At 37.3% G+C, this 19,706-nt stretch overlaps 2 protein-coding genes across 2 annotated transcripts in view; one reads left to right on the top strand and one right to left on the bottom strand.

The window, feature by feature from the left end:
• The first annotated feature begins 6,159 nt into the window (after window positions 1–6,159).
• On the top strand, window positions 6,160–10,598 carry sbds (SBDS ribosome maturation factor). Its single transcript, XM_071582285.1, is given in 6 exon segments — window positions 6,160–6,305; window positions 7,032–7,161; window positions 8,087–8,128; window positions 8,131–8,289; window positions 8,324–8,488; window positions 9,970–10,598. Coding segments are annotated over 6 exon segments (771 nt in total). The 3' UTR covers window positions 10,099–10,598.
• Window positions 10,599–14,518: 3,920 nt separating this feature from the next.
• dock10 (dedicator of cytokinesis 10) overlaps window positions 14,519–19,706 on the bottom strand; it is a 73,080-nt gene continuing 67,892 nt past the window's right edge. Inside the window, exons 38-41 of the mRNA XM_016232783.1 lie at window positions 19,494–19,604; window positions 17,580–17,790; window positions 15,887–16,077; window positions 14,519–14,659 (exon numbers count right to left, since the gene is read on the bottom strand). Coding sequence (XP_016088269.1) covers window positions 14,519–14,659; window positions 15,887–16,077; window positions 17,580–17,790; window positions 19,494–19,604 — 654 coding nt within the window. The remainder of the gene's footprint in view (window positions 14,660–15,886; window positions 16,078–17,579; window positions 17,791–19,493; window positions 19,605–19,706) is intronic.

Here is a 19,706-nt window from a genome sequence, read left to right as displayed (position 1 = left end):
TATTGTATGTATACTCTCAGACTTTACCTGCTTCTATTGTTGAACACTTGATGATTATCTAATCAAAATAAAAGCGCAGCGCTGAGTCTAGGAGAACTCACCGGTATCACACACACTCCAGACGCGTCGCGTTCAACTCGAGCAGCGGTCTAAAACAGTTTATTTAATCACCAAACGGACACAAGTTTACTTCAAGAATGAACAGTTTGGCATAGATGAGTTTGAAGTTCGGTGTTTAAAAAACGGAGCTAACGGAAAGAGAAAGCGCGACCTATATTATAGCTCTATAAATGAAGCACACAGACTTTATTAGAGCCACAGAAAGACAAACGTTTTGCTGAAAATGCACAATACACAATTCATTACATTTAAGTTTCCCGCTTTGTTCAGCGTGCAGTATCACGTCTAAACAAACAGCACGTGCTGTCAGTGATTTCAACCACTAGAGGCCGCTCTCACACTGTGTAATGACAGCAGACCCTTCTCAGCCGCTCCAGCAATGGACGCAACCCGGAAAACTATCGGCATGGATTTTTTGTCGATAATCGATAGTTCCAGCAATGAACTATCGGTGCCGATTAATCGGCAAAACCAATACATCGGTCGACCTCTAATGAGCGCTGCCCGTTTCACGTCAAAATGCGGCGCGGATGTCTTTATTTGAATGTATCTGAAGGGAACCGACGGTTCTCAGAAACGTGTCGCTGGCATTTTAATTTCATTTTACCTATAATCCCTGATAAAGCAGCGTTTGTGAGCGCAGAGCTGCTTCATGTACACAGCCGTGACCGGGGAAATCTCAGTATTTCAGCGCTCTTAAAGCGCCACCTCGTGGCAAAGAATTAATTAGCATTTCCAACAAGCCTTTCTTGCAGTTTATGGTCAGATCAATGCAAATATCAACTCATGTTTTTACGCAGCAAACACAGAGTTGTAAATGAGAAAGAAGTTAATGTGCCTTCTAAAAATCTAAACAATTAAGACAGTAATATTTATACGTTTTAAATTGACAATTTATATGCTTGATTTATCCCTTTTCATAAAAATGATCGCAGAGCTGAAATGCTGGTGTATAAGATTTTTGCTCATACTCAAGCCCTCTCATACGGTGTTCATTTTTACTTGTGCAGCTGTTAAAATGGGTCATAAATTGCCTTAAATGTATTTTTTTAAATTCTGCAGATACCCTGTAAATAGTGAAATAAAATTCCTTCCTTCATATTTGTGTATTGAAAATATTTTTGATTTACATTTAAACTCCTATCTGATTTTCTATACTTAAAATTTAAACATTTTTAAATTAATTTTCAGGCTACCAAAATCTGAAGAGCACCTGCCCGAAGGCCTACTAGGGATTTTGCGAGCATTGATGTCTAAAAGCTGCTGTGTGACGAGGTGTACAGCAAATAAGCTAAAAAAAAAAACAGAACTACGTTTTTATAAGCTGTTATTTTTTTACCGTCAAAGGATTATTTCACCACCCTGTGTGAACCTGAGAGGAGGAGATATATTGTGTAGCGAATCAGCTCATGGGGAAATATGAATAATTAACCATAACTAATTATGATTAATTATTAATATTTTAGATCCACTGTAGATATTTAGCTGACCACTCAGGGTCAACCGTCTTGTCAACTCTAAGAACGTTAATTTCCTGGTTAAAGGAAATAACTTTCTTACTGTACAATTCTATAAGTTTGTAACGTAAATCTGCATGATTATTGACTCCGGTTATGAGTAAACAATGAACACGTCAAGTGTGATACAAGTAAGGTTTTATTAACTACATAAACACTTAAACTAGTCTAACATACGACAACCCTGTGTGAACTTGGTCGGAGGAGATATATTGAGAAACAAAATTTTATTGGTCCCTTTACCTTACCTTCCTTTTGTTTGAGAAATAATCCAACTGAATGGCCCAATGTGAAATACCCCGACATCTACAACTATTTGTGTCCTTAAGCACTAGTTTTTTTGGGTCGACAGCTTATAAAAACGTAGTTCTGTTTTTTTTTAGCTTATTTGCTGTACACCTTGTCACACAGCAGCTTTTAGACACTGGTCTGTTTTTTTTTTTAGTCAGAAATGACGAAGGCAATTTTCGTAAACCTGTCATTAAAAAAAAATTTTTTTAAATCCACGTTACAAAAATGATCAACATTTTTCTGGGAAGTTGTTATACCCTGTGTGAGCAAAGTCAGTAAGTTTTAGTCCAATGCAATAATATTAACAAGCCGGTTTTCGGTTAAAACTAACTCCTCGACAGGTCAGAATGAATGGAACACAACACGAGGAGTCAAATGTCAAAACAAACTGATCTAAGCAAGCAGATCCAGTTATGAAATTTAGATCTGACCTTTTTTATCACCCATTGGCAAACAACACTACTATTATCTCATAGCTTTGCTTACAAGCAATGCCATGTTCAGCCTCCAAAGTCCACATCGCCACCATAGCAACTCATCTGTGTGTGTCCCATGGTAATAATCAGTGTGAACTCAATGAACGAATGAATGAATGAGAGTCCAAACAGCTGAGAAAAACATCACAATAACCCACAGCACTCCAGTCCATCAGTGAACATCTGGTGAAGTCAAAAGCTGTGTGTTTATAAGAAACAAATCCATCATTAAGAGGTTTTTAACATCAAACCGATGCACAAACAGTTATTATGGATTCATATTTTGGTTTTAAGTTAAAATCATCTTAATGCAGGATTAGTTTCAGCTTTTGTCTTCTCCAGATGTTAACTGATGGACTGGAGTGCTGTGGATTATTGTGATGTTTTTATCAGCTGTTTGGACTCTCATTCTGACGGCACCCATTCACTGCAGAGCATCCATTGCTGAGACACTGATGCAATGCTACGTTTCTCCAAACCTGATGAAGAAACAAACTCATCCTGATCTCGGATGGCCACTTGTTTTCCCAAAAAGCCAGCTATGTGGAAATGCTTCACTTTTTTTAGATAAAATAAGCACTTTTGGTTATTTATTTGATTAGTCAACCTTACTAATTAAAGAACTGCTGATCAGATTGAGCAAATGGGGATTACAGTTTTAATATATGATTTTTTTTTCAACATCCATTCAACAACAAAACTTCCACATAATCCAGATTTGTTCTGTTATATCTAGACTCTCGCTGGGTGTCCATATAAATAAACAGTGTTGGGAAAAGTTACTTCTAAAAGTAATGCATTACAATATTGCATTACTCCCTTAAAAAGTAACTCATTTATTTTACCTAGTTACTTATGAAAAGCAATGCATTATATTACATTTGTGTTATTTGTGCTTTATATATATATATTTATATATGCCTTGTGCTTTATATATATATTTTTTTACATTTGACCTTATTTGTATATTTGTGTAGTTGTATTTTGTATTTAATCTGTACCTATCTGTATTTATGTTATCTGTATGCACCAAGGGTCTGAGAGTAACGCAATTTCAATTCTCTGTGTGTATGTGCTGTACATGTGGAAGAATTGACAATAAAGCAGACTTGACTTGACTATTTCTTAAACCAGGTCTTGGCTTGCTTGTTTGTTTTTAAGAGGAAAAAGTTCTATTCTATTTTGATACCGAAAGCGAAATGAATCCGATCAGGATGAAGGAAATGTAAATTCTCATATGTACAATAGAGGGCATGGTTCAAACAAACCTTTCAGCTGTCCTGCCATTATAGATTGCATGCGGAATAGGATGCAGAAAAAGGTCATATTCTGAGTTTGCGTTTCACTCGTTTTATTCATTTTGAGGACTACTGGATCTGTTTTTGTGCGAGTGAGATGAGTAAATGCATGCACTTACTCCCGATTTCTCTCAACATGGGAATGGGAGAGCTGTCAGTCAATAAAAGGGAAAAAACTAAGTAACTGGTGTTACTTATTGGAAAAAGTAACTCAGATATTTTCTTGTAAATTAAAAAGTCATTCCATTCCTTGACAGTTGAGCTAAAACATAAAGATGGCATCTGAAAGTTGCGTTTGGTGGTCAGTTTGTGTGTAAATGTATGTTTCTGACCAACTTTTTCCACTTTTGATGTTACCTACTGAGAAATCAGTATTAAAGTAAAGTTTGATTTTGTTGTAGATCATCAAACCAGTATGCTTCCTCAAAAGCCTGTCTGAAATCAGTTTCGTGATGTGCCTTCACGCAGAAACGCATGCAAAGCCATTGCCTGATTAGGCAGTCTAAGTCTGCAGCCTAAGCTTTTGGACGCAGCCTTCCAAACCCCAGTATGTTTGCATCATCAGAATGGCACCTGATTTTTGTTTTTTAGCAACTGTTGCAAGGTAATGACTATGCAGGAGAAAATGGATAATAGAGGAAGAAGATGGATGGATACTGCTGCTTGCTCACCTTTGGATTTTGAAAACGTGCTTTTGATTCCAAAGCGCCAACACAGAATGTGTCACAAATGCAATGCAAAGGTCTAAAAGAATGAGGGAGTCCGCATGAACCACCCTTTTTAAAACAGTGATTACATAATCAAAATGGACCTAATTCTGATGTCAAACAAACCTGGGTGTGCACCAGAAGTGCTAGGCTGAAAACCCCCTGAATGTCGTGTAAAGTGTTTCTGCCCTGCATCTTCCAGGTTGGCACAAGCTATAGTTGACTACTCTGATTCATTTTACCATGGTGTAGGGTCAAAGAATTTGCAGTTAGCATTAGGAATTAAGACAAGGTGGCATTGGCCAGTCATAGGTCTGCTATTGCTACTCCCTCGATCCAATCATGCATACACTGCACATGCTGAGTAATAGAGCAGTGGGGAGAAGGTTGTTGCTCTCAGGTTTCTTATGCAACATCCAGTAGTCCCCAGGACTGCTGGATGAAAGGAAGTTGGAATGGGGTGCAGCCTGTTGAAACCAGTAGCCTCTCTTGGGTAGCCTCTCTAAAACCAAAGACCACATACAGTATTATGAGGTCCCAGTTATGCCTATCTTCAGCTACCATTTGTCAGAGCATTGGCTGCTCTGTTTTCTGTTGGAACCGGCTTAACCCCAGCCAGTTTCCTCTAAACAGCAGCAGCACCAGCAGATCTTTTATGCAGCAGATCCTTTCCTCCACTTCCCAGGTATCTCTACATGGAAACCAAATGGCACATACTGCACCTCTGAGGGTTGGGTCTGTGGGCATAGGGTTGTTGTCTCATAGGGTATCAAAATGGCTCTGAGTGTGAAAGCATATTAGCTGGCTTATGAGGCCCATCCATCTTTTCTCTCTTCACCGTGTCTCTCCACTGAGTGGCTTTGGATAGCTCCATGGCCTCGATGAGGTTGGTGGAGGCCTTGGAGGATTGCCACTTTTGGTTCCCTCTGTTAGTAGCCATAGTCTCACCATGTGGGACAGCTGAGCCGACTTTATACACACTGGAGTGTAGGCTCCACTTTTCTTGGCTGATTCAGGCTGAATCAAAATGTAAAAAAAACAAACAACAAGTAGCCTACATTATATTAGACTAGCACAATAGTTTATTCACTCACATTACCTCAGCCAGGCCTCTAAACAGCTCAGACAATTTATCTTATTACATAAACTGTAATTTATTTTGAAAAGGTTGGGCTGGACGTACAGAAATATTTTTGAACATTTTCAAAACGATATGCGATTTGTGAATTTTCATACATGCGCCACCTAGTGGAACCAAATATCTCAGGAGCCCAATATATTGTAACACCAGCAGGCAAAGGATTCTGCTTGGTCTTTGTCTCACTGTTTCCAATGTCGTTTGATATAGGTATGATCTCTGATGTTTATCGGTGGATCTATGAAAAGTCCCCAGGGCCTCTGTTGGAGTATACAGCGCGTCACTGTATCTGCTTTGAGACTTTGACAGGAGTTGTACTCTGGTACTGATGACTACAAACTCCTCTGCATTCAGCGGAAATATATTGCATTACATTCCCCCTTTTAATATCTTATTTGTTTCATTGTGTATATTGATCATTTACGTGCTCTTATTTAATGCATGGCCATGGGGTCTTGGCATCAACATGACAACAACCTGATCAAATGATTGACAGACAGAAAACGTATGATTAGCTAGTTTTTCAATATTATTCTCACACCTATCTCATTGATCTCTGTCAGGTAATAGGTACATTTTGTGTGTAGAAAAATAGCTGTCAATGGCACAAACATGTCAATATTCACACCTACTAACCAGATCAGGTTAACAAATGTCGCCGTGGTGAGGATGAAGAAAGGAGGGAAGAGATTGGAAATAGCCTGCTACAAGAACAAAGTGATGGAGATCTGGAGCATGAGTGTTGTTATGACAGGCTCGTTGTGTTTATTCTGTTATTATAGCTATTATAACAGTCTTAAACGTGTTAAATTAGAGTTGCAACACTTTTTGAGGGATCTGTATTGCGTGTCTTTGCTTGTTTATGTTGATACTGCTGTTAGAGTGTCAAATGTGTGATATGTTTTTTTTTTTTTGAGGGTGATCACATACAAGACCTCTTTCAGTGATCAAATTAAGAGTTTATTTGACTCTATTGATTAATTATACTGTGATTTATGATAGAATTAGTAGATTTATAATTAGCAATTTTCAACTCACAAAGCCCCGTTTGAAAAACTCTGTCTTAAAGGAGTAGCTCCCCCTAAAAATGAAAATTAGCTGAAAATGTGCTCATCCTCAGGCCATCGGAGATGTAGATGAGTTTGTTTCTTCATCAGGTTTGGAGAAATGTAGCATTGCATCAGTGTCTCAGCAATGGATGCTCTGCAGTGAATGGGTGCCGTCAGAATGCGAGTCTGATAAAAACATCACAATAATGCACACCACTCCCATCTCGATTAGACAAAAGCTGCGTGTTTGTAAGAAACATTCTGACGGCACCCATTCACTGAAGAGGATCCATTGCTGAGACACTGATGCAATGCTACATTTCTACAAATCTGATAGAAATGGCAATTTCATGATCACTTTGTCATTTTCTTAATTGACATTAATGTAATGTTCACAAATCAATGTTACTTAAGTTTTTGTTGTTGTTGTTTTAGGGAGAAGGATTTTGATGAAGTCCTGCAAACAAACACAGTGTTTGTCAATGTGTCTAAGGGTCAAGTGGCGAAAAAAGACACCCTGTCAAGCACTTTCAGCACAGACGACCTGACAGAAATATGCAAACAGGTGAATGTGCTGTTGTGTACAGCTGCTTTAAGATCTGGTCAGTCCTGACTGTGTTTTTATTAACATAACAATGTACACTTTGGATTATCGTGCTTCACCTGATATTAATGTGCCATTGTTTTGACATCTGTATTGTGTATTGTGTATGGGTCAAAGACGTTAAGATGTCCGCATCAAAATAAATGTACAAAAGTGATTTTATGTCCATTGAAAGCACATTAAATCTAAGTAAAATGTCTGCTTTTAAGGTTTCAAATAAGTTTTTGGAGAATAAAATGTCAAAATTTGGTTGAAATAATGTTACACTGTCATTCAGCGTAACACAATATTTACGTAAAAATTCAAACAACATGCTTATTCTGATGAGTACATATTAAAATATATAAAAGAATAAGGGAGCATATTAAATTTGATTGTGTTTTAAATGAGTAAAAAATTCTTACTGACAAATGGGCGAAACCTAGGATAGTGGCACATTTAAAAAATGTAAAATTACAACTAATTAGAATTTCGGGTGAAAGTAATTAGTCTTTTAATACGTCATAAATAGATTTTTGGGGTAAATATGCCTGACAAGATTGTTACACTGAATGATATTTTAGTGGGTGTCTTCTGTAAATCAGGGGAAAATGTATGATATTTATTTTTGGCTCGGAAAAGCAAAAACAAAATTGCAATTAAATTAAGCAGAAAACTTAAAAACATTTTTTTGGGGAAAAACAACAACAATTTAAAGCAGTATTACACTTATTGTTTTTGACCCATGTATATGTACATGTATTTATATATAATATTACATTTTGTTCCCATTTTTCTTATTTCATGTTAAAGTTTCTAAAATCAATACAGACAGTGTTGAAAAAATATATAACAATTTATATACAAACTGTTTCTACATAAAAGGTTCGTTTTCATTCATGTGCAGATTTTAGCTCAAGGAGAGCTACAGGTGTCAGACAAGGAGCGAGCCAGAGTCAGCTGGAGCAGATGTTTCGAGACATCGCAACTATTGTGGCAGAAAAATGTGTGCATCCCGAGACCAAGCGGCCCTATACAGTGAGCCTGATCGAGAGAGCCATGAAGGACGTTCACTTCTCTGTGAAGGCCAACAAAAGCACCAAACAGCAGGTGAGCAGAGCCGGATCGTGAGAGGTCACTGCAGGCTCTCGAGGTCATCAAGCAGCTGAAGCAGTCCATTCAGATTCAGAGAGCTCACATGCGGCTGCGCTTCGTGCTGCCGGCCAGAGACGGGAAGAGACTGAAGGAGAAGCTCAGGCCAATTATAAACACAGTAGAGAACGAGGAGTTCGATGATCAGCTGGAGATGGTGAGATTAATCAGTTCATTCATTCAGTTTTTTGATATTTTGTATTTAATGCAATGCTCATGCTATGTGAAATGCATATTTGAAGTTGTTGATATGAAGTTGTTTATGTTTCCAATAAGACACACACACATACATATATATGAATAGAAAGCTCAAAAGAACAGCATTTATTTGAAATAGTTTTTTGAAACATTATAAATGTCTTTACTGTTACTTTTGATTAATTAAATGCATCCTTGCTGAATAAAAGTATTCATTTCTTTAATTTCTTTCCAATTTTTTTTTTAAAATCTTACTGACCCCAAATTTTGAATCATAGTGTATAATGTTTTCAAAAGATATATTAGCTAAATGCTGTTCTTTTGAATTTTAAATTCATCGAGTCCTGGAGAAAAAAAAAACTGTACACAACTGTTTTCAACAGAGCAGCAGCAGTTTCTCGAGCAGCATATCAGCATATTATACTGATTTCTGAAGATCATGTGACACTGAAGACTGGAGCAATGATGCTGAAAATACAGCTGCGCATCACAGAAATACATTACAGTTTAACAGATGTTCACACAGAAAACAGCTGTTTTACAATATTAGTGCTTTGTTTTTAAACTTCTTTAAAAACATAAAACTAAAACTTTTGACACACACACAGTTTGTTTTTATGAATTGTGGAGACATTCCATAGGCGTAATGGTTTTTATACTGTACAAACCATATTTTCTATCTCCCTAAACCTACCCCTTACAGGAAACTGTGCATTTTTAGATTTTCAAAAGAACTCACTTTGAATGAATTATAAGTCTTTTGAAATATGGGGACACTCAAAATGTCCGCACGTACACACACAGACACAGACACACACACACACACACAGACAGACAGACAGACATATCAGATAAACACATATCAGATACACGCACACATATCAGACACCCACACACACTCACTCACTCACTCACTCACTCACACACACACACACATATCAGATACACACACACACACACACACACACTCTCAGATACACATACACACACACACACACACACATCAGATACACACGCACACATATCAGACACCCACCCACACTCACTCACTCACTCACACACACACACACACACACACACACATATCAGATACACACACACTCTCAGATACACACACACACACACATCAGATACACACGCACACATATCAGACACCCACACACACTCACTCACTCACTCACTCACTCACACACACACAGATTCTCAGACACACATATCAGATACACACACACTCTCAGATACACACACACACACACATCAGATACACACGCACACACATCAGATACACACGCACACACACAAACATCAGATACACACTCCCTCCCACACACACATCAGATATACACTCCCTCTCATACACACATCAGATACACACACTCCCTCTCACACACACACACACACACACAGATTCTCAGTGTAAGGGTGTTATCTTTATTGCAGGTGTGTCTGATAGATCCCGGATGTTTCCGTGACATTGATGAGCTGATCCGCTGTGAGACTAAAGGAAAGGAGACGCTGGAGGTGCTCAGTCTCAAAGATGTGGAGGAAGGAGACGAGAAACTAGAATAACCTCTCCATCTTCCCCTGCTCCTCAAACCAACACTTTAAACTATTGCTGACTCCTTTTAAATGGAGAGCCTTTTTTGATGAGTTACATCACGGTCTAAATATTAGCCGTTTATTCACAGCTGGGACAGGCTTCAGGAACAATATTAAATCTGGTAAACGCGTTTAAAAATAAAAAAAACATGTCCCCAAAAACAAAATTATGCTCAGTTGCAGTAATTTATATTCTGTGAAAATGAAATTAACTTTGTTTAAAACCAATCAAAGTAATGATAAAATTAATATACAGTGAGATTCTGTAAGAGTGCATTGTTTGCCACAATTAAATATTTGCTCTTTAAATAGTTAGTAATTGTATTATCTGTGCCTGCATTGATCAGTCTGTTAAGACATCTTTTATAATCCAAGCACACTTGAAAACTGTTCAAGAATTTTACTGTGCTATTTAAACAAGTGTGGACACCACTACAAGATGCACCTTTCTCTAGAAGCTCATCTGTGTGTCGGTGTGGACTTGGGGGAACTCAGGAAGTTTGATCTCAGTTGTAGGTTTAGCGTATCTCTGTAAAAGATACACCGGAGCAATGTCCAGACAGCATGTGTGAGAAAAGTATTCATTTGGCAAAACAGTAAAGGCTCCTTCACACCAGAAACAATAACTATACAAGGCATGATTATTATTCATCAGCTGGAAAAAAATCACTGTAGTTGTGGTCTGGATTCTGTGGAAGCCTGTTTCTGCCACTGAGTAAAAAAAGGTAGCTGCGACTTTTTATCTCACAATTCTGACTTTATTTATCAGAATTGTTTGTTTATATCTAGCAATTCTGAGAAAAAGAAGTCACACTTGTGAGATAAAAAGTCGCAATTACCTAGGGATGCTTCGATCAGGATTTTTGCAGCCGATACTGAGTACCGATTTCTTGTCATGGTGATCGGCCGATACCGATTCTGCTGCTTCAAGCTTTATATAGACGGTTTGATCGGGCACACACCTGGCCCGAAGTTAGCTTCCGGTCTGTGTTTGTTCATCAGTCTGGCTATGGTGCCGGCTACAAACGCAGTTAAAGTTAAGGTGATGAGTAGACTGAAGTTGGGCTCAGGTGGTTGTGCTGTGGGATGTGTTTCGCATACATTTATTTATGTGGTGCTCAACACAATATCAAAACTGACGGATTTTCCAAAAGGCTTTGTTGAATAAACATGAGCATGCTACTGCACGTTTAAAAATCAAAACGAGGCGCAGGTGTTTTTATATCACTGTATTTCTGAACGAAGACTATCTTTAGAAAATTTTCGATGCCATTTTCATTTAATCTTGCATGTTATATGCCTGATAAAGCAGCGTTTGTGAGCGCAGCGCTGCTGTGTGTACAGCCGTTACCTGGGAAGCCTCTGTTTCTCCCGCTTTAAAGCACCTCCTGCTGGCAGAGAATGAATTTGCATTTTCAGTAAGTCCGTCTGATTTACGCTGCAAACATATTTTGCTTTTCCAATATCCACGGGTTGGGTAATAAAAAATGCATTCTGATTATTTGCGGGTGGGTCGCGGGTGGATAAAATAAATCATAAATGAAGCAAATATTAACTAAATTTTTTGTAGTTTTGGCAGACGATTTTGTGTGTGTGTGTGTGTGTGTGTGTGTGTGTGTGTGTGTTCGTTTGCCTGATCGGGAAGCCGCAGTGACAGAAACGGTGACATTCCAGATCAAGTTTGAAAGGAGTAAAGCCTGTGTTAATACTATTAAGTAGGCTAATATGGCCAAAGATGTTCGTTTGCCTGATCGGGAAGTTGCAGTGACAGAAACGGTGACATTCCAGATCAAGTTTGAAAGGAGTAAAGCCTGTGTTAATGATACTGAGTAGGCTAATATGGCCAAAGAAGATATTTTGTTTTATAAATGTTCATTTAAAAGCAGCCCACGATCAGCGTATTATGTTACCGTTATCCCTTACGGCTCCGACGAGGTTTTGTTCCGTCCTCCACGCTGTGACAACTCACAGAAGACTATTTTAACTTCAGTGTGCTGTTAAAAATGAACCATCCATTCATCATATCATCATGCCAAACATACACGACAAATACCGAATTTTTCATTGTTTCTCGAATCGTCATAGCATTTCCACACCGGCGATGACATGACTGTGGCGCCAGATCATGTACGTCGTCACGTGTTGACGTCGTCACTTTGCGATCGGCCAAGTGTAGCGAGTACCGATCAAATCATAAAATGTGATTATCGGCCGATTGATCGGAGCAGCCCTACAATTACCTTGTTTGTTTTGTGTTTTATATTTTATTCAGTGGTGGAAATGTTACGGGCTTCCATAGGATTCTGTCTGCTATTCTTTAAAATTATAATTATAAAATTGTTATATTATATCTAATATAAACTTTTGTACAGAGTGGTTGTTTTTTTAAACTTACAAAAAAAAAAAAAAAAACTTTTTTACATTGTTTAATTGCAAAAAAATATAAATAAAAAGATACATAATTAACTCCATAAGTAACTATCAACAAGGGATAATAGTGCTGAACTACTGTTTTCAGTAGCGTGGCTGTGTTCAAAATAGTGCAGCTTTTGTAGAGAAAAAAGTAAAGTAAAAACACTGCATTCAGTGTCAGATTATATACCGTCATTTTTGAGCTCAAAGGTTTATTTTTTTATATCTTTTGTATTTGTATTTTATCTCGTTGAGTTTGTCTTTTCAGTTTTGGACATTAACATTTTTATTCAGTCAAAGTCCTGCATTAATAACTGACACAAACAATCATATCATCTTTTAATATATAAAAAAAGAAACATTTTAAATTTTAATTATTCTTATTTACAATTTACAACAGTATATGTAATAACAGTAAAACATTTTCAATCCTAAAAATGTATAAAATAGCACATCTGGGTTTGTAAAAGGAATGAGCTGGGACTGTTAGGAGCTTTACATTCAGTCAGGGACTAGAGATGTGTTCAACACGGTTACAAGAAATACATGAAACATGACGACCGTACGGCAGATATCAGCGAAAAAACACAACGGAAAACACTGGAGTGAAAGCCCTAGAAAATATTTGCTTAGTCAAACACCACTGGAGTTAATTAAGGTCACTGCTTCTAAAAAGGCATATTTGATAATGTGATAATGTACCTGTAGTTCTTCAGGTGTGTGAGTGTGTGAGTGAGTGTGTGTGTGTGTGAGTGTGAGTGTGCGTGTGCGTGAGTGCGTGTGTGTGTCTGAGTGCGTGTGTGTGTGTGTGCGTGAGTGTGTCTGAGTGTGTGTGAGTGTGTGTGTGTGTGTCTTGAGTGTGTGTGTGCGTGAGCGTGAGTGTGTGTGTGTGTGTGTGTGTGTGTGAGAGAGAGAGTGTGCATTTAACTGTTTCCCCACCAAGGTTTTTTTTATTTTATTATTTTTTTTTTTAAGTTGCCAGCCACCGCCGGCATTTTTGATCATTTTCACAAAACTTTCACTTATGATTATCTGAGCATGCAATATGTCAAAAAATAAATCTGAACCTTTGCTTTTAAAAAATGAAGAAAAAACTAAAATGGTTTTATTCTAGCTTTATGCATTTTATATAAACTCTTGAATGTGCGTAAGTTTAATTAAAAAAAAGCAGCATTTTGAACAAAAGGTTGAGAAAATTGCGTTTTTGTAAAAGACTATATTTGGATCAGATTTGATGGTCAGAACAGATGAGAGTAGATCGCTTCCATCAACACCCACATAGCTTCACAGCCCTAAAACACTTCTTGGGTCGACATTTCATTCAGTAACTTTAGGCAGTTTTGATTTATATTCTGTTTAATGCTTGAGGATCACATTATTTTACATATGCATCTGCTTACATATGCGATCGCTTGTTTCTGCTTCTTCACCTGTGTTTTAATCCAGAGATTCAGTACTCTTTCAGAAGATGTGTAATAGCTCCCCCTACAGTATATCAGTGAAAACACAGAAATCTGGAGGGCTCCGTCGATGGCGGGGAAGGAGTTAATGCATGGGATGAAGTGTGTGTGCTGACCTGCTCGTTCATGATGGCGGAGAGCTCGGAAGTAAGATGTATCTTGACTTAAGAATATTTAGACATTTGCAGCGAAAATAAGACAAAAATACTGACGAAGGACATTATTATTTTGCAGTGTGATCGGAAGGTACAGTAAAAGTTATTACTATATACTAGTGTTGGGTAGCAAAGCTATTTAAACCGTTTGTGTGTGTGTGTGTAAAATGAAATCAAATGTAATGGAGATAAAAATTTTCACACTTTGAAATGTTGCTAATTCAAGACATTACATTTAGAGACCATACTGATCTGTGTTTCATTCAGTTTATTTAGGACATATTTGAGAACTAATTTTGCATGAGAATGAAGGACATTCTGACGCAGTTATCATGGTGGCAGTAAAATAACACCATAATAACATTATACTTTGCGTTCCTTGATGTAGGGAACAATGAGGTACCTGAAGATCTCTTTCAGGAGTTTGACTTGGTTGTCTGGGTATTTCTTGGCGTTCTTCTCCTCGAGGAAGGCCCGGGCGTAGGCCATGGGCCCAGCATTTACCTAAAACAACATATGAATTCATGAAAATAAATCCCTACTTCACAGTCCAAGTCAAGATGCTAGAATAGCTCATGCTATTATGGTAAAACGGCAAGTTTAGAAATGGCTAGATACTGTTGGGAAGGTTACTTTGGAGATGTAACCGGTTACAGATTACAAGGTACCCTATTTAAAATATAACAAGTAGTGTCACTATTTCAATTACTTTATTAAAGTAATGTAACTGATTACATTTGTGTATTTTTGATTACTTCTAAATTAAATTTCTAAATTGTTCTAAACTGTTAATGATTTTCAAACATTTAAAGCAGGAGGGGTTAACTTTACAGCAGAACTCAACACTGATGTCAAAAATCACTTGAATTAAGATTATAATCACCTCTTTTTACTTTGAGATCATTCTAAGGTGAAATGCAGGTTTAAAATCGTAAGATGCCGTTTAATAGATACTGTTTTTGAAATCAAATCGTTGCATAGCTATGACAAGAAACACTGGCATCTAACAATGCCTTGGAAAAACAGTTAATCTTAAGAAATGGAGCATATACATAAAACCGAAATAGGAAATAAAACGGTTATCGAATATGCATGTGCCCTAAACCGCTGAAACACTGGTGTGTCATAATTTAGAGCAGTCAATGCAATTGAAGAAGAAAATCAATCAAATGTGACCCTGGACCACAAAACCAGTCATAAGGGTCAATTTTGTGAAATTGAGATGTATACATCATCTGAATGCTGAATAAATAAGCGCTCCATTGATAGGATGGGACAATATTTGAAAATCTGGAATCTGAGGGTGCAAAAAAAATCTAAATATTGAGAAAATCATCTTTAAAGTTGTTCAGATGAAGTTCTTAGCAATGCATATTACTAATCAAACATTAAGTTTTGATATATTTATAGTAAGAAATTTACAAAATATCTTCATGGAACATGATCTTTACTTAATATCCTAATGATTTTTGGCATAAAAGAAAAATCAATGTATTTGTGGCTATTGCTACAAATATCCCCCAGCGACTTAAGACTCCAGGGTCACAAATCTGTATGTGTGTGAAAATTTGTATTCATTAACATTTTCATAAGTAACTGTAATTGAGTTACACATTTTTTCTCAGTAACTGTAACAGATTACAGTTACTTTTATTTTGTAACTCAGTTACATGTAACTAGTAACTAGATACTTCCCCAACAGCATCAGAAGATCTGTTGTGCATCGCTCACCTTCACGCTGACGCTGCCCTGTAGTTTGAGCTGCAGCCGGATCATGTCCACCTCCTCCATGCCGCACAGCTGATTGAGCTCAGACACTTTGCGGCTCATCTCGTCGATCGCCACCTCGATGGGGTTCATCTCTGTGCTCTGCTGCTCCACCACCTCGATACGCTTCTTCAAGAAGGGAAAACCGGAGCTCGCTGCAGAACAACACAGGCAGCAGAGATGGGAGTTAATGGGCCTGTGACATCCAATATTTGCCAGGTTTGCAAAGAAATAAACCGATATCCATCGTTTACATTATGTTTTGTGGTCAGAAATGCAAAACGGCCATTATTAGGTCAGTGCTTCTGGCAATGTTTTCAATATATTCATGCATGCATTAACAGCAGGCAGTCCATACGGTATATGGGACGCTGGAAGTGCCTGATGGATTTTTACAGTACAGTACAGAAGAGTGGTTTCATGAGTTGGAAAGGGGCAAGTTAAGGGTTTGCAATTATCCAGTTCAGCAACGGCTTATGTCCTAACAGGAGTAGGAAGACAGAGGAAGAAGGTGTGTGAAAAGTGCGTGAAAATAAACGCAATGCTTGCTGAGTTTCTGCTTGACGGGATCTTGAAAGAGAGGGATGTATAATTCAGGCAGAAGCTCTAGAAGGCTAAAAACTCTTACTATGGAAGCCTGTTTCTGCCACAGGATAAAATAAAAAGTACTTTTTATCTCACCTTTCTGACTTTTTTCGTCTTGCGAATGTGCATTTATATCTCACAATTCTGTCTTTTGTTCTTGTAAATTTTGCTTTTTTTCTCAGAATAGCAAGAAAAAAGAGAATTTTGGCATGCAAAGTCAGAATCGCAAAATACAAATACAGAATTATGACTTTTTTCATTGCAATTCCAAGTTTCTGACTTAATATGTCGCAAATCTGACTTTCTCTGAATTCTGTTTTTGTTTCCACCACAAAATGTAAATAACAAAGGTAATTACAACCTTAATTTTACAATTCTGACTTTTTTTTCTTGTTCTTGCAAGTTCGTCTCACAATTCTGACTTTTTTCTCAGAGTTACGACATATAAAGTCAGAATTTCAAGATATAAACTCACAATTCTGACTTTTTTACTTGCAATTCTGAGTTTAAATCTCACAATTCTGACTTTTTTTTCTGCAGAATCCGAAATCTCGCAAATCCGAGTTTATATGTCTCAATTTTACAATTCTGACTTTTTAAAGTTTTTTCTTGCCATTGCAAGTTTCTCACACAATTCTGAAATTTTCTCAGAACGGCGGGGAAAAAAAGACAGAATTTTGACAAATTCAGAATTGCAAGATGTAAACATTCCAGATATAAACCTGATATAATCTGAGATTTTTTGTATATAAACTCCTCACAATTCCAAGAGTTTATATCTTGCAATTCTGACTTTTTTCTCAGAACTCTGCTTTTTTGTTTCCACCACATAATAAAATGATAAAGGTAACTGCAACTTTTTATTTCACAATTCTTACTCTATAGCTCACAATTCTGAGTTTATATCTCGCGCAATTCTCACTTGAATTGAAAAAAAAGAGAATTGTGACAAAGTCCCAATTACTTTCATAGCTTACAGCACCATTAAACAGTTTTCATAAGATAAAAAGGTCTATAAAGGTGTTTTCCTTTCGTGTCAGTTTTGATTTAATGTTATTTTGAAGTGCCTCACTGGTCAGGATGGTTTTTCTTTTGCACTGCTCCTCCACGTCTCCATGTTTTTTCCCAGAAAGCGTGAAGGGTGTCTCAAAGACAAAGTGATTGATGTTGTGATGGCGCTCAAAGTCGGTCTTCTTCTCCAGCTGTTCCTTCTCATTAAAATAAGGCACTACGTAGGTCACCTGGATGTAGGCAAATCTGGGGTCCAGGTCTTTAGGATTCACCTGCGAAAAAACACACAGTAAACAACACTGTCATCCTAGTGACTGTAAACGAGCTTCACCGTGATTCAGATGTCCAATGCCAGTTTGCGATATCAAGAGGTATAACAGCATATTCAATTTACAAATAGATGCACCTGCTCTTATGTTAAAAATAAGGTGGATAAAACAGCTTTTGCTGAAGCCCAATTGTTAACACAACAGTCAGTGCAACACTCTGTTAAAATGACAAAGCACAATGAACTCAGCTTCTGTAATGAAGGTTAACATCACATTTAGATGTCTCTGTCTGAAACTCAACTTCATTTACCTGAAATCACTCACAATGTACACACACAGTATAAACGCTCAGGATTAGATCAGCAGAGGAGAACGATCACGTCCAGGAGAAATATTGTATCAAACCATGTGTGACACACATATCATTAGCGTGTAGGGAGAGATTAGGAGAGTTAAGAGTGAGAGCAGAACAACTTAAACTAAACTTACCACTGCCTGATAGATACACAACACGCAGGAGAGAACAGAAGAGTGTTTAAACACACCAAGAGTTATGGACAGTAAATATCTATTTGCCTTCATTAATTAGGATTAATAAAACTTGTTGAGTGAACTCATACTAGCCATGCTCATTTGAGTCCCTGCATACTTGTTATTCCACACTAATTTGTATTTACTTGTTTACAGAGTTTTTTTTCTCTTCCATTTGACAATTTTAAACTCTGTTAAAGTTTAAGGCCCATTCACAAACCAAGACTGAGTTCTCACACCAAAACTTGTTGCAAAATGAGTCCAATGATCGCTATGATTAATCACATTTAATCATAATATTAAATCAAAATAAATCATATTTGAGAAAAAATGTAAAAAATAGTTTTTTCAGGCTGGTCAATCTTTTTTTTTCTTTCAGAGTGGCTATGAACTTACAAAATAACATAGCTATCACATGTTGACATTAGCAGATTTATTAGTTGAGCTTTTCTTTGTAGAGATTAGTGCAGATTTCATCAGATCTCCGAAGGACTGCAGAAATATCAGGTGACAACTGCACTTTTGCACTTTTCATAAAGTATGACTTCCATATTTTAATTAAAATACGAGTCCATAATCCATAATAACACTTCCTCCAGTAAAAAGTGCATCTGCTGTTGTCTCTCACATCAAAATCCAGCCACATATTTGTTTAGAGCTGTTTAAACGCTGCTTGATCTTGACTGTAAATCTGGTCCTCCGAAACGGCTTGCAAATAAAATCAAAACTATCACTATTTTTGCAATTATATTTGATGGCACAGAAGATACACGCTATAGTTTTAACCCTTATTGACCTAATGAGGATTTTATTTTCCCCAAAAATGCTGGTTAATGTACACACATTGGACTAAAACTAAAAACAGACTTTGCTCAAACAGGGAATAACTACTTCCCCCCCAAAAATTATATTTTTAGCACTTTTTTGGGGATTTGTCCCCTACCTTGTTACACTTGACTGAAAAAAGCATAATTTGTGGATAATTTTGGCAATGCTCACTCAAAAACTGAGATCAATCAGGCCTACGATCAATCAGTAAAATAAAATAAATACCGAGATTAACAAGCAATTTTTTAAAAGGCCAGTCTTTTTTTTTTTAACCAGAAATACCTAATTAGGTAAAGGATTTACAGCACAGCACAAGGGTTAAAGTGTTATCTTTGCTAAACTCTCACTTTGAGCGGCGTGTCTCCATTGGCGAAGTTGTTGATGATGGCCAGAGACTGCTGGAAGCGTGAACCACCGATACCTGCATCAGCGATCAGCTGACTTACAGATTTAATCACCTGGATGAGAAGAAGACAAGAATCCAAATCAGTTTCTCACATTCAGTCCCAAAACCAGCCAGAAAAAGCATATTGTCAGTTATCTTCAATACAAGACTGAAC

The sequence above is a fragment of the Sinocyclocheilus grahami genome, unplaced genomic scaffold, assembly GCF_001515645.1.
Source record: "Sinocyclocheilus grahami isolate Dianchi unplaced genomic scaffold, SAMN03320097.WGS_v1.1 scaffold419.1, whole genome shotgun sequence".
In the NCBI taxonomy this organism is placed as follows: Eukaryota; Metazoa; Chordata; class Actinopteri; order Cypriniformes; family Cyprinidae; genus Sinocyclocheilus; species Sinocyclocheilus grahami.
The sequence above is the reverse complement of the archived record's forward strand: the minus strand, read 5'-3'. Positions and strand labels throughout refer to the sequence as shown.